Below are 11,752 nucleotides of genomic sequence, written 5' to 3'. Positions count from 1 at the left end.
AAGCTCATCAATGGTACAGTGAGACATCAGCAGCGCAGTAAGCTTTGCAGATACTCGACGTCTGGCCGGCTCTCTCATGAGCCGTCCCACGGTATAAGTATTCTAGCTGCACCCCTCATATTCGATAGCCGCTGCTCAGCAGTTCGTAGACAAACAAACAGAACACTACTCACCAATCTCACTCCTCACTATGCCCCTCTCTGATCAGGGTGTCCAGGGCGTCAAGTCGCTTCTTGACGCAGTTACTAGCGAAGGACCAACCGGTTCACCAGGCTTGGCTTTCCACGCTGTCGACAGGTCCGGCAAGACACTTGTCGAGCATCAAGCGGGAAACCTGGGCATCGACAGCAAGCAGGCTATCGACGAGAACACCCTGTTCTGGATCGCCTCGTGCACAAAGCTCGTCACCGCCGTTGCTTTGCTCCAGCTTGTTGAGCAAGGAAAAATTGGCCTTGACGATGCTGAAGCCATCAAGAAGCACGCTCCGGAGATTAGCAAGAAGCAGGTCTACGCAGATGGCGTCAATGGAGCAGACCAGCAGAACCCTGTGACCTTGCGAATGCTGCTTTCTCACACAGCAGGCTTTGGATACTCGTTCTTCGACCCGCGACTCAACGCCCCAGGAGACATCGAAGGCCAAAAGGGCGACGTCAACGACATCCTCGACTCTCGACTAGTCAATCAACCAGGCTCCACGTGGGAGTACGGCGTAAGTCCTTACTTTCCATGTCACTGTCCGGTGTCCACACTAACATGCACTCAGATCAATCTCGACTGGGCTGGCATAGTCCTTGAACGCATCACCGGCCAACGCTTAGGTGACTACTTTGCCGAGCACATCTTTGCTCCCTTGGATGTCGACACCAAAGGCGCAACCATGTTCCCTCCCTCATCCGCACAGTCGAACCTAGCCGCTATCCACCAGCGCGACCCTACGTCGGGCGAGATCAAAGAACGTGACCACTTCTACGGCGCGTCGCTTACGCAAGACACCACCGAGAAGCAAGCCGCCTTCTTCCAGTCCGGCGGCGCGGGCCTCTTCGCAAAGCCAAAGGAGTACATCAAGATTCTCGGCGCCATTCTCAACGAAGGCACAAGTCCGACCACAGGCAAGCAGATTTTGAAACCAGAGTCTGTGCAGCTATTCTGGGAGAACCAGATCCCCAACCAGTACGTGCCCCCAGCTCACACGCCCAACCTACTTCTCATCCTTCTCACGCACCACGTTTCTAACATCCCCTGTCCCATAGACCAGACTTCGCCCGCGGCGGCCCTCCCCCCGCGAACCCAGAGCTCGTAAACGCAAGCCCCGAATTCTATCCGCAGCCGGGCAACCCGCCACAGGGGTGGACATACGCGGGGTTCCTGACCATCGAAGCCGGGCCGTCCGGCAGAGGCGCAAACACCATCTGGTGGATGGGGCTCGCGAACTGCTTCTGGTGGATTGACCGCGAGAAGGGGGTAGCGGGATTTCTGGCGGGCCAGGTGCTGCCGAATGGGGATCCCAAGGTGATTCCGGCGTGGTTCATGTGCGAGAAGACGATTTACGATAATTTGGAGTAAGTGAGTGAGCGAGTAAGTGGGTAGGGAAGTGTAGTGTAGAGAAAAAGCTTAGAATGGGAGGATTATCAAATCACGAATCTATTCGCTCCGCCGCTGCACATGTCCCCCCAACTCTCCAACAACCGCATCTGCACTATCTAACCCCTCGGCCCCCTGCGCGTCAACCAAATCCGCAAGTCCCTGATACACGCCTGCAATCTCGCGGAACACACGCGCCTGCTCTCCAAACCCGCCCTGCACACTGAATGTCTGGCCAATCTGATGCATCTCCTCGACCCAGCGGTACGCTTTCGTTGTGCACCCAACGATGCTCTTCTCCGCCTTATCTCTGGCGCTGGGACTGTATTCGTCCAGGTAGTGGCGCAGGTCTGGCAAGACGTGGAGGTTCGCGGCTGTAGTGTAGCTCTGCAGAGCGAGGGCGGTGAAGCCTTTGCTCAGTGCGGCGAAGCAGGCTTTCAGCCCGCTGGCGGTGCCGATCTCAGGGCCTAGGTGCCGCGTGTTGAGGATGCTGGCGAGCTGGGCGCCGGAGATGGGCGCGGAGGATAGAGCGTGAGGTCCAGACAGCGGGATTCCGGGGCGCGACCAGCTGCCGTCTTGTTTCTGGCTGGGTGATCCGCCAATGATGCCGCCATCGATGAATTTGACCGCTTTTGCGTCGCTGGCAAATGCCAAGTATATATCTCTTGCGCTATCTGGTGACCCGGCGTTTAAGTCTAGGTACCACAATGCTTCCTTCTTGTCTTTGCGCGCGTCGTCGTGCTTCAGCGCTTCGATGATGCGCTGCGCGGTGCTGGTGGAGTCTTTGGGCGGCACGATGCTGAGAACGTAGTCGGCTTGTTGCACAAGTTCAATGTCCGAGGTCAAGAGTTCGATCGAAGCCGACGTTGCTCGGTCTTGTGTCGCAGTGCTGCGGTCCGAGACATTTGTTATTACGCGGAAGTCATGGGCGCGCAACAAGCTTGCGACACCGAGGCCCATTTGGCCGATGGAGAGGATGGCTACGGTGGCAGTCATGGTGGATGAGAGTTCGGGGGTGCTAGAGATTTGGCAATGAGATGTGGTAGCATCTTGATGTGAAATACGGGGAGGGGGGGTCTGGTGGGGTGTCGATGCCGTCTGACGTGCTCGCGGGGGTGGACTGGTGGCTTTAACTATACGAGGTTAGTAGAGGCGGGTTGGTGATAAGATCGGTTGACTCGCCGTATCTCTTCAACCCTCATCTTCATGATGAATTTAGTGACCGGAAATATTCTCACATAGTACGAACCTGGCTCCAAATATCTCAATGCCTTGCTTGGCAGCAAATTTGAATATCAAGTATTTCCATAACTGCTATCTGACTGTGAGCTGACCTCGAGCATGCTTTGCAAGTTCAACCCGGATGAACCCTTATCAGGTGGTCTGCCATGTCCAGTTTCAACAATGGATGCATGCCAGCAATCCAACCATACTCAACAAGAAAAAAAGGAAGTGTTTGTTCGAAGAGTCGCCATATGGAAGCCTGTTTACCCTTAGACTGCCGAACGACGGAAGAAACCACGCCTGCACCAGTCAGCCCCAAACCACACAAACTGTAGTCCTTGACTTACTTAGCCGACACGTTGTCCGTGACCACAGGAGTCCTGTCTCGCTTGCTCCACAACAAGATTCCCAGGATGAAGCTAGCGAACCAGAACACAGCAGCCAAGAAGCTGAAAGCCTGCGCAGCATTCCATTGGCCACAGTAATTGTTCGTCAGCCTGATGTTTCCCCAAGCCCAAGGACTGCCGCACTTCATCTGCTCATCGTAGTAGTGCTGCAGCAAACCGAAGACAGCGAACCAGGCAGCGCAGAACAAGAGATCGGTGATGGAATGGGTGATAGTAGAGTGCGGGAGGATCATCCAGAGAAGAGCAATCCAGACAGAAATGGAGGCGATGATGATGCTGTAGACGAGACGTGACATGGGACCGATGCTGTGGGCTTCGCGCTGGTGAAGGAAGTATGCCGTCAAGCCAAGAACGATGGCCGCGGTGACGAACTGTGCGAAGCGCAGGGCGATGGAGATGATACGTGAGACCTGCATGATGGAGAGATGTCGTCTTGTATTGCTGCTAGTGTTGAAAAGCTCACTTGTGTGGATGGCTAAACAAGATGTAGATTGGGTGGAAGAAGTGATCGGGGCAGTGAAAGATGAGATTCACTGTAGACCTGGTGGCGGCGGCTTCCAAAATATTTCTCAGAGCGTTGAGGCGGTTGCGTGTCTGGGCTTTGCAAACAAGAGTAGCAGCGCTGCTAATAGCAAGAGCGAAGGCAAAGGCGCAGTCTACTCTTAAGTCACAGAGACTGACGTGGCGCTCAACGTGACGCTGGTAGGAGAGGTACAATCAATACCGGATTCGACAGGCCGACATGTGATGTGCCTGCACACATGATGTTGTAGCTCGTTTGCCAGTACTGTGTTCAATATGCGACTGTTGTACAGCACTTTTCTGGTGGCACCACTGCTGCCTCGCTCCCGCCCTGAGGCTGCAACCTCGAGAGAATGTCGTCAACACAGAGACACATGAAACGTATCGTGACTTTGTAGAAAGTTGTTCCTAGTCGCAGTCAAATCATTTCTTTGGTCAGGACAGAGAAAATGATGCCAGCGCGCGACTATGATGAGACTGTGCTGTGTAACAAACAGGCTTCAGGCTTCCGGTGCTGAACGTGACACTGCCCGGGGCAGCCCTGCCGCTCGTGACTCTGTGGCATGCTTCTAACGTCCCATACGAGCGATGTTGAAGCGGGGAAAACGAAGGAGTATGATAAAGAAAGGGAGATATGCCGTCGGGCAGAAATAACCAGCTGATGGCAGCTCTCACACGCGCTCCTTCGCCCTTGCTTTCGACAGTTGACGGAATGACAAATTGTTACGCTCTGCAACAAGATGTGATCAATTCGCTTCGAATCCGGAGCTATGTCTCGAAACCCTTCAATGCCGCTCAAACGCAAAGAAAGAAAAGCGCCATGCACCAACGCTATGCTTAAGAGCAGTCCTACTTGATCTTCCCTGCCTCCGCCCTCGAGACTTCATCTCCCATGTTTTCCAAACTTTCCATCATGCCCCGCTGGGTCAGGCTTCCTCCTCTGCTATGTCCCCCACCTATAGTACTTCCACTGCTGACATTCCTTCTATGCCCCTCCACACTCGTACCCATACTCGTGCCTTCGAGAACCAACCTCCTCCGATCCCCGCCTGCTGCCATTCTGCCTGAAAATTGGTGCCAGCAGTTGGGAGCCTGAAGGATATACTTCTCCATAGCGATCCTGAAACGGTTACGATAATCCTTTGGACTCGTGATGGTCGGCTTGTTCTTCCCACGGTCCTTGATCCACGACTCAAGTTTCTTATCCCAAGTGTATGTGCGGATGCAATCGATGATACCAACAATGATTTCTCGCCCTGTGTCGTCAAAGCCCGCCATGAGCGAGTAGTCCATAACATTATTCTGAGAGAGGAAGAGCGTGTCATTCCAGACACTTGCTTTAAGCAGTTTCTTGGTATGTTCGCGTACGAATATGGGTGTCTCAGAGTAGATGATGTCGACGAGGTTCTCGTCAAGGAGGACTTCGTCGCGCTCGCCCGTAGACTGGATCTTGCGATTGCGCATGCTACCTTTAAGATCGTAGCGTCGGTTCGGTTCGCGGTCGTAGAACAGATTTTCCATGACTAGCATAAACCAGTCGAAGTCACGGCCCGTTGGTGTTTTGATTTGGACTTGGAAGAGGCCAAACATTTTGGCAATGACTGATGGAAGCTGGCGGAAAAGGTTCTGGTGCGTGAAAGCAAAGTAGTTGGGGGCGAAGCGGAAAAAGGCTTGCACTTCGATGGGAGAGAGTGATTTCAGGATGAACCGATCGTCGAGGGTTTTGAGAAAGATGGATTTAGACTTGCCGCCTTTCGACTCATATTTCGAACATCGTGAGAGGGACTCCACAAAACGGTCCGCGACACCGCATTTTCGGCGAAGAGCATCGAAAGATTGCGCGTAGAAGATCTTGCACTGTGCTTTGACACCACGATTGGTGAACCCATAGCGGATGTTGGTATTCTTATCATGCAGCAAGTTGCGCTCGATTGACCCTTCCATGGACTCCATGTCCAGACCAGATGGGTCACCACGGAAAGACTGTAGCTTGGCCAGGTAGTCAGGGCTAGACAGAGCTAAAGCAATAATGGAACTAGGCTCGTCCTCGCGAACGATGATGTCGGAGTCTTCCCAAACGTGTTCGATCTGTGCAAAAGGATAATCGAGCGGTGCCCATCCACTTGCAGAACGCTCCGACCAGAAGTTGGTAAGCATCTTCAGTAGTGTGGTCTTCTCGTGCTTTGGAAGCTCTAAGGAGCTTTCCAGCTGCGAATCGCTCATGTTGAGAAGCTGAGAACTCGAAATGCTATCCGGAAGTGGGACATCCTCAGGAGCGATCTCCACATCACTAACATCGTTCTCCGCGTCAGAAGAAGGGTGGCTGTCGGCTTTGGGAGATTCTTCGCCATCAGTATGATGGCCGGCCAATTCCCTGCCATGCCGCTCATCAACCGGCGATTGTGGGGCAGTAATAGCGCCTGTCGTTTCTGTGACGGTACTATCGTCAAGCGTGCTATTGTCAACGCTTGTGCGGTGCGGTGATTCAATTTGCACATCTTCGTCGGAAGCGTTGTTTTCTTGCACCGCTTCGTGAACATCCTTGTAGACCTCGACGATTGGCTTAGATGACGCAAGAGGATAAGCGCGGACTTGTCGATCCCTTGCACGCCAGCGTTCACGTGTGCGTTCCTTTTGAAACTCGCGCGATAGTTGCTCGAAGTGTTCGGCCAATTTAGACACTTTGGACGACTGAGTCTTGAACGGCACAGAGCGTGGTATTCTCGACGTGGACCTGGACTGTTTTGAGATGCCAAGACGCAGTCGCTCAGTCATGCGCTCCAAAGCTTTCTGTGAATCATTGAACGTTGGTCGGAAAACATCTGGCTTTTGTGGTACTGTAGGTGGAAGTATTGATGGGTGTTTCGGGATATTGCCAGGTTGCGACTGAGTTCGAGCCAGTACAGCAGGCCTTGCCGGCGTTTCCCGCCGTATGGTGTCCACTAAGCGTGGGATTTTGCTCTCTAGTGTCATGTGCGGCGCTGGTGATGGCGAAGGTGAAGCCTGCATGTTTTCGATGGCATCCGCCAAGGACTTGTCAATTGGGTTGATTTTTGGATGGCTCGTTGGTGTAGGTGAACCTGGCTCAAAATGACCTCCATCAGGGGACAAGGTCGGCGTTTGAGGGGGCGGGTCGTCCTTGACTGAAACACCTGGAAAGTCTGATGAGATTGCAAGGTCCAGGTGACGCACATCTTCTCGCTCCACCGCTTCGCGTGGTGTTTGGATAGGCAAGTCAGAAATCGATTTGATGGGTGTCGACGGCCGTTCTGCCAGAGGAGTGGCATCCGCGTCGGCTGGTAAGTCTCCATCCTCCTTCACAACGGAGGTCAACATATCCGTAGCCTTCTCAGGGGACATATTCGACGGCATTGGTGTCAGCGCCAACGAATCATCCTTATCGTCATATGCAGGTTCGTCTTCACCAGACTCTACGCCTTCGTCAACAGAGGTCAACGATGTGCTAGATTCGTCCCGCTCAAGGAACAGTTTCTTCAGTTGTAAAGTGGCCAGCCTTCGAATATCCTTCTCGGAGGGGAAGAACACTTGCTCAAAGTCCATGAAGGTCTCGTCCCATGCGATAGCCTTCTCCTGGATGGCGCGAATGGCGCGGTTGAGCGGGATAATTTCGTAATACTTTGAGTTCATGTACTTGTCTTGGAGTTTATGTCTCAGGTATTCGTGTTCGTCGTTTGCGCGCATGATCAAATGCTCAACTTCTGCTTTGCACGCTTCAACCTTCTCGGGAATGACGCTCTCTACATGAATACTCCTGATGCGGGCGCGTACCGAAGCCATAAAGCAGTCTAGTCGTTCTTCGATCCTTAAGAATTGCTCGTTCTTCAGCCTCAAATCACTATCCACCTTCCAGGTAACGTTTGGCCTCGGGACTATCACCTCGTACATTGGCACGGCGTCGTATTGGATGCGAAGTGCAACGTTGTTGTGGCCGAAATAGCGCACGTGGTCTTTGTGTATATCGTGAGGGCAACCGTTCGTGCGAGGATGTAGTTGCGTGCTCCAGAAAGTCAACTCGAGATATTTTGCGAAGGAGTACTTCCAAGTCCACTCGGACATGGGAATCGGCTGCGTTTCTTTCCCGCATTTTCTGCAGACGCTCCACATCAAGATCGCTTGATATAGCCCCTTCAGCTTTGGAGAATGCTTCTGAACGACGACTGTCATTTGTCCTTCTCCGTGCACATACTGGCGTGAGTGATCTACCATTCGTCGGTTGCATCCGTCGACTTCGCAGACAACGCCCGCTGACGTGCAGAGATCCTCAACGTACTGACCAAGTGTACAGTCAGGTGTGAAGCCGTCGTCGTAGTCGTGTTCCTGGTAGAATCCAAGGGCGATGATTTCGGGACCAATGCAAGGCGTCGAGGTGGTAGTGTTGACCACGCTGTATAAGACTGCGATCTTCTGATGATTGAATGGATCATATAGATCTGTGTTTCCGGACAGATACGCCTCCCATTGTCGCTTCTGTGTCTCGTAATTGTGAAGGGCTTTGTCATATTCGGATGCATGCACAGCAGACAGAAACTCACGGACCTGCTTCGAAGCTCGCTCGACCACAACGTGCACCATTTCTGGCTGTACGAGTTCGAACTTCTGGTGGGACTTTTCTTCCTCTTCGTCTGAGTCTGTGGTGTATTGGTTTTTCAGCTTTCTGAGGTGACCGAGCTTCCTCTCGTACTGGCGAGCTTGTTCCAGGAGATATGGCTGCATAAACTTGACGAACGGCGATGAAGAAAGCACCTTTGTGCGGTGGTTCTCCACTAGATCACTATAATAGGATGGCGCTGCATCTCCAGCTGATTGGTTATCGTCGGAGTTTACTTCAATCCCAGCTGCGCTGGCTATTGCTTCGTTGATGTTTTGCGTATGCTCGCCGTCGCCAAAGGCATGAGGATCAACGACCGATTCTGTTGGCGTGTCGACCAACTCATCTCGCATGAGGCAGGTCTCAAGGCGAAGATTGTACACCACGTAACTCATAAACTCCGTGACGCGCTTCAGCTTGACCAGGTCATGGTTCTCGGCGCCTCGCAGGATGATAGTGCACCCGAGATCCTTTTGGCATCCAGAGAGGTAAATGTATGTCTTTTTCGTGTTCTTGTGCACATAAGTTCGGACATCAAAACTGCCGCAATGTCCTAGGTGGGACGGATCTATGGCAAGCTTATCGACGGAGGATATCATTCGTGACTGTGTACATCTCGCAACGGCGTTCAATACCGTAGGTTTGACGTTGTAAACCACAGCAATGCCCTCTTGATCAAGGAACTCCAGGGCGAGGCCGGAAACGTTGCGCTGAACCAGTAGAACATGTGGTCGTAGAGCGGCAATGCGGCTGACTAGATTTCGGAGATACTCTCGCTCCTGGGCAATGACAGGCTCCAAACTCATGAAATGTGTCTGGTGTCGTGCATATTCGATCGCGAATGTGATAATGATGATTCTTGGGTTGATTATGTTGCGTGGCATACTCCGAAGAGCGACGTTCTTGGTAAATACCACGCCTGATACGTACGCTGTGTCGCGCGGCCTCCCACCTGGAATTTTCTTCAGCTTGATGTAGTTCCGAACATCTATGTCATCGCCTCTGTCCACATCTGGATTGACGTCGTCTGTGCATTGCCGCAGAATAGGAATGAGTGCTTTCTCCCAGCTCGACACATGCGCAACACCCGCGTCACGCAGCATTTGCGTAAGAAGTTTGCGAGCATGGTCCAGGCTGGCCTTGTTCAACTCGACTTTGGGGAAGATTCCACCTTGCATCGAAGCACTCCTTGTAACCTTCGTGCCCGACGGTGTTGGAGAGGGAGATGGTCGAAGTTGTGGGGTGCCGGACTGCGACGCTAAGCCGCCTGCACCAAACCCTGCTGTGAAGGGCCTTAGCAAGGTGTTGCTCTTGGCGCGGCGTGGTGAGGGTCGATGCGATATGCTGCTGACACTCAAGTTCCGTCGTCTCACTGGCCGTGCACCATGTCTGCTTGCAATGCTGATATTGTCGCTATCTCGAGCAGGTCCATTTTTCTCTCCTGCGCGCGACTTTCCCTTCCTCACTGCCGCCAGAAACCCGCCGAATCCACCTTTGTCGCCCTCGAGACCCGTGCCTGTGGGATTTTCTGCATTCAGAGCCGCAAAAAGGCTTGGATGCTCTTCCTCGCTAGAACCATCGTCTGACATGAAGGGTGCAAGGTCAGGATCAATGATGTTGTCATGGTGGAAAGCAGGCAAATTCGGCTGGGTGCGAGGGTTTTCGTGAAGGTACTGATGGAATGGTGCACGGTCGTCGTGTTTGGTGTGACGCATGTGTTGGTGTTTGGAGTGGTGGCGTTTGTGACTTGAAGAGCGTGGTCTCCCACCGAGTGACCGCAACGAGCGTGACGAACTCGGCCGAGCGAGTGTCTGAGCACCCACTTCGATGACATGTGAGCGGCGCTTCTTCTCGCTGCCAGTCTTTCGAGACATGGGTATACTGATTGTCGGCGTGCCAATTTTGGTGTGGTCATGTTGCGGATGGTGAATATCGTCGTCGTCGAAATCGTCAGCTTGATTACTGTGATCGTAAATGGATGCTTGTTCTCCTTCATCGGTGTAGTCGGAGGAGTCATCGTCGTGGCCATAAATGATGTTTTCACAAGGCTTGCAGACGCGGAGGTTGCCCGGCTGTCCAAAGAGCTTGCCTGAAACTATAGAGGTGCACTTGGAGTCGAAGATCTGTCCACAGGTACGGCAGTGGTGCTTTCTGCGGAATGTTGTGAATGCGTCTCCACAGTTGAAGCAATCTTTTGCGTTCTCGTCTCTCATCCAGAACTCCCTGTCCAGTATCTTCCTACGCATTTGTGTGAAGGCACTGCGGGGTAGCGTGCTGACCGCAGGGTTGGCGTGGGCCTGCCGCTGAATTTCTTTGATGGGAGGCACTGTAGGGGCACGCATAGTCGAGGTTGTAATGACGGAGCTGATGCCATCAGAAGAGGATGTCCTCGAGGTTTGGAAGCCTGGTAGATGTGAAGGGCCCACTTTGAGCAACGGCGGACGCTGTGGCTCCGGTGCAATCATAGGGTTGCGGGTGTTGACAGTGATGTATGGCTTCTCTGTGTCTTCAGAGCCGTTGTCAGATGGATCGTTGGCTTTGCTGCCTGTTGGGCGACTCGACTGATATTGGCCATCTGGTGGAAAACGCGGGCTGTCGCGAGCGGCGTCCGGGGGGAAGGTGAAGCCACTGGTATCTATAGGCTTGTCGCCGTGCACGACGACAATGCCGTCTTCGGTGTCGTCGCTGTCTTGCGCTTCCTGTTCCATGTGGCTTCGTTTGCGGCGCAGTCCTTCATCGCGGACGGGCGCAAAGCGTGGTGAGCGTGAGCTCGCGGCGCCGGGCGCAAAGTCTTTGACAGAACCATTCTTGGGGAGGTCGAAGGCCGAGGAGGCGCTCTGTACGCGCGAGTGGGTACTGACTGGGCTGTGCGCAAAAGAGTCGTCCTCTCGCAGCGGCCTGCTGGGTTCGGTGTTTGGGGCTGGGGAGGGTCGAGAGCGAATGGGCTGCAGTGAGGACTTGGAGCCGTTCAGCGAGAGTCTGCTTGTGATGGTGGCGTTGGAGACGGTCGAGTCGCGCGAGGGCGGGGGTGGCAGGTCGGGGAAGGCTGCGGTCGAGGGCGAGTGCAGTCTGGACGAGGGCACAGAGACGACGACGGGGGACGAGACGGCGGTGCCTCCCGGACTGCGGCCAAGGATGCTGGGCCTCGAGCTGGCGCGGTGCCTGGAGCCCGAGGAGGAGAGGCTGTCGTCGTCTTTGGCCCCGCCGACCGAGGCTCTGATGCGGCTGTACAGACCGCTCAGGCCGCCCTGGACCAGCTCGATGCCCTTGGGCTCGCCCGCAGCCGCCGGGGCAGGCGGGGCGGTGAGGTCGTCGAAGGTGGTCAGCGAGTGCGAGTGCGAGGCGGTGAGGTGCAGCTGGTGCAGCGAGTCGCGCGAGTCTCTGGCCATGGCGGCGGCGGCGACGGCGG

The 11,752-nt window shown here is 54.1% G+C and overlaps 4 protein-coding genes across 4 annotated transcripts, besides 3 other annotated features; 1 reads left to right on the top strand and 3 right to left on the bottom strand.

The window, feature by feature from the left end:
* Positions 1–190: 190 nt before the first annotated feature.
* EKO05_0004111 (uncharacterized protein) lies at positions 191–1,563 on the top strand (the record flags this gene model as incomplete). Its single annotated transcript, XM_038938873.1, has 3 exons — positions 191–709; positions 764–1,170; positions 1,251–1,563. 3 exons carry the CDS (start codon positions 191–193, stop codon positions 1,561–1,563), a joined length of 1,239 nt encoding a protein of 412 aa, XP_038799923.1.
* Positions 1,558–1,599: a tandem repeat.
* A 42-nt stretch (positions 1,600–1,641) lies between these two features.
* On the bottom strand, positions 1,642–2,577 carry EKO05_0004110 (uncharacterized protein; the record flags this gene model as incomplete). Its single annotated transcript, XM_038945501.1, has 1 exon — positions 1,642–2,577. The coding sequence occupies one exon, from the start codon at positions 2,575–2,577 to the stop codon at positions 1,642–1,644; it is 936 nt and encodes a 311-aa protein (XP_038799922.1).
* Positions 2,578–3,074: 497 nt separating this feature from the next.
* On the bottom strand, positions 3,075–3,628 carry EKO05_0004109 (uncharacterized protein; the record flags this gene model as incomplete). Its single annotated transcript, XM_038939127.1, has 2 exons — positions 3,075–3,105; positions 3,153–3,628. 2 exons carry the CDS (start codon positions 3,626–3,628, stop codon positions 3,075–3,077), a joined length of 507 nt encoding a protein of 168 aa, XP_038799921.1.
* Positions 3,629–4,583: 955 nt separating this feature from the next.
* EKO05_0004108 (1-phosphatidylinositol-3-phosphate 5-kinase) lies at positions 4,584–11,732 on the bottom strand (the record flags this gene model as incomplete). Its single annotated transcript, XM_038945500.2, has 1 exon — positions 4,584–11,732. One exon carries the CDS (start codon positions 11,730–11,732, stop codon positions 4,584–4,586), a length of 7,149 nt encoding a protein of 2,382 aa, XP_038799920.2.
* Positions 11,669–11,697: a tandem repeat.
* Positions 11,733–11,752: part of a tandem repeat that runs on past the window's edge.

Source organism: Ascochyta rabiei, chromosome 6 (assembly GCF_004011695.2).
Source record: "Ascochyta rabiei chromosome 6, complete sequence".
Taxonomy (NCBI): Eukaryota; Fungi; Ascomycota; class Dothideomycetes; order Pleosporales; family Didymellaceae; genus Ascochyta; species Ascochyta rabiei.
This window is presented reverse-complemented; position numbering and strand designations above follow the sequence as displayed.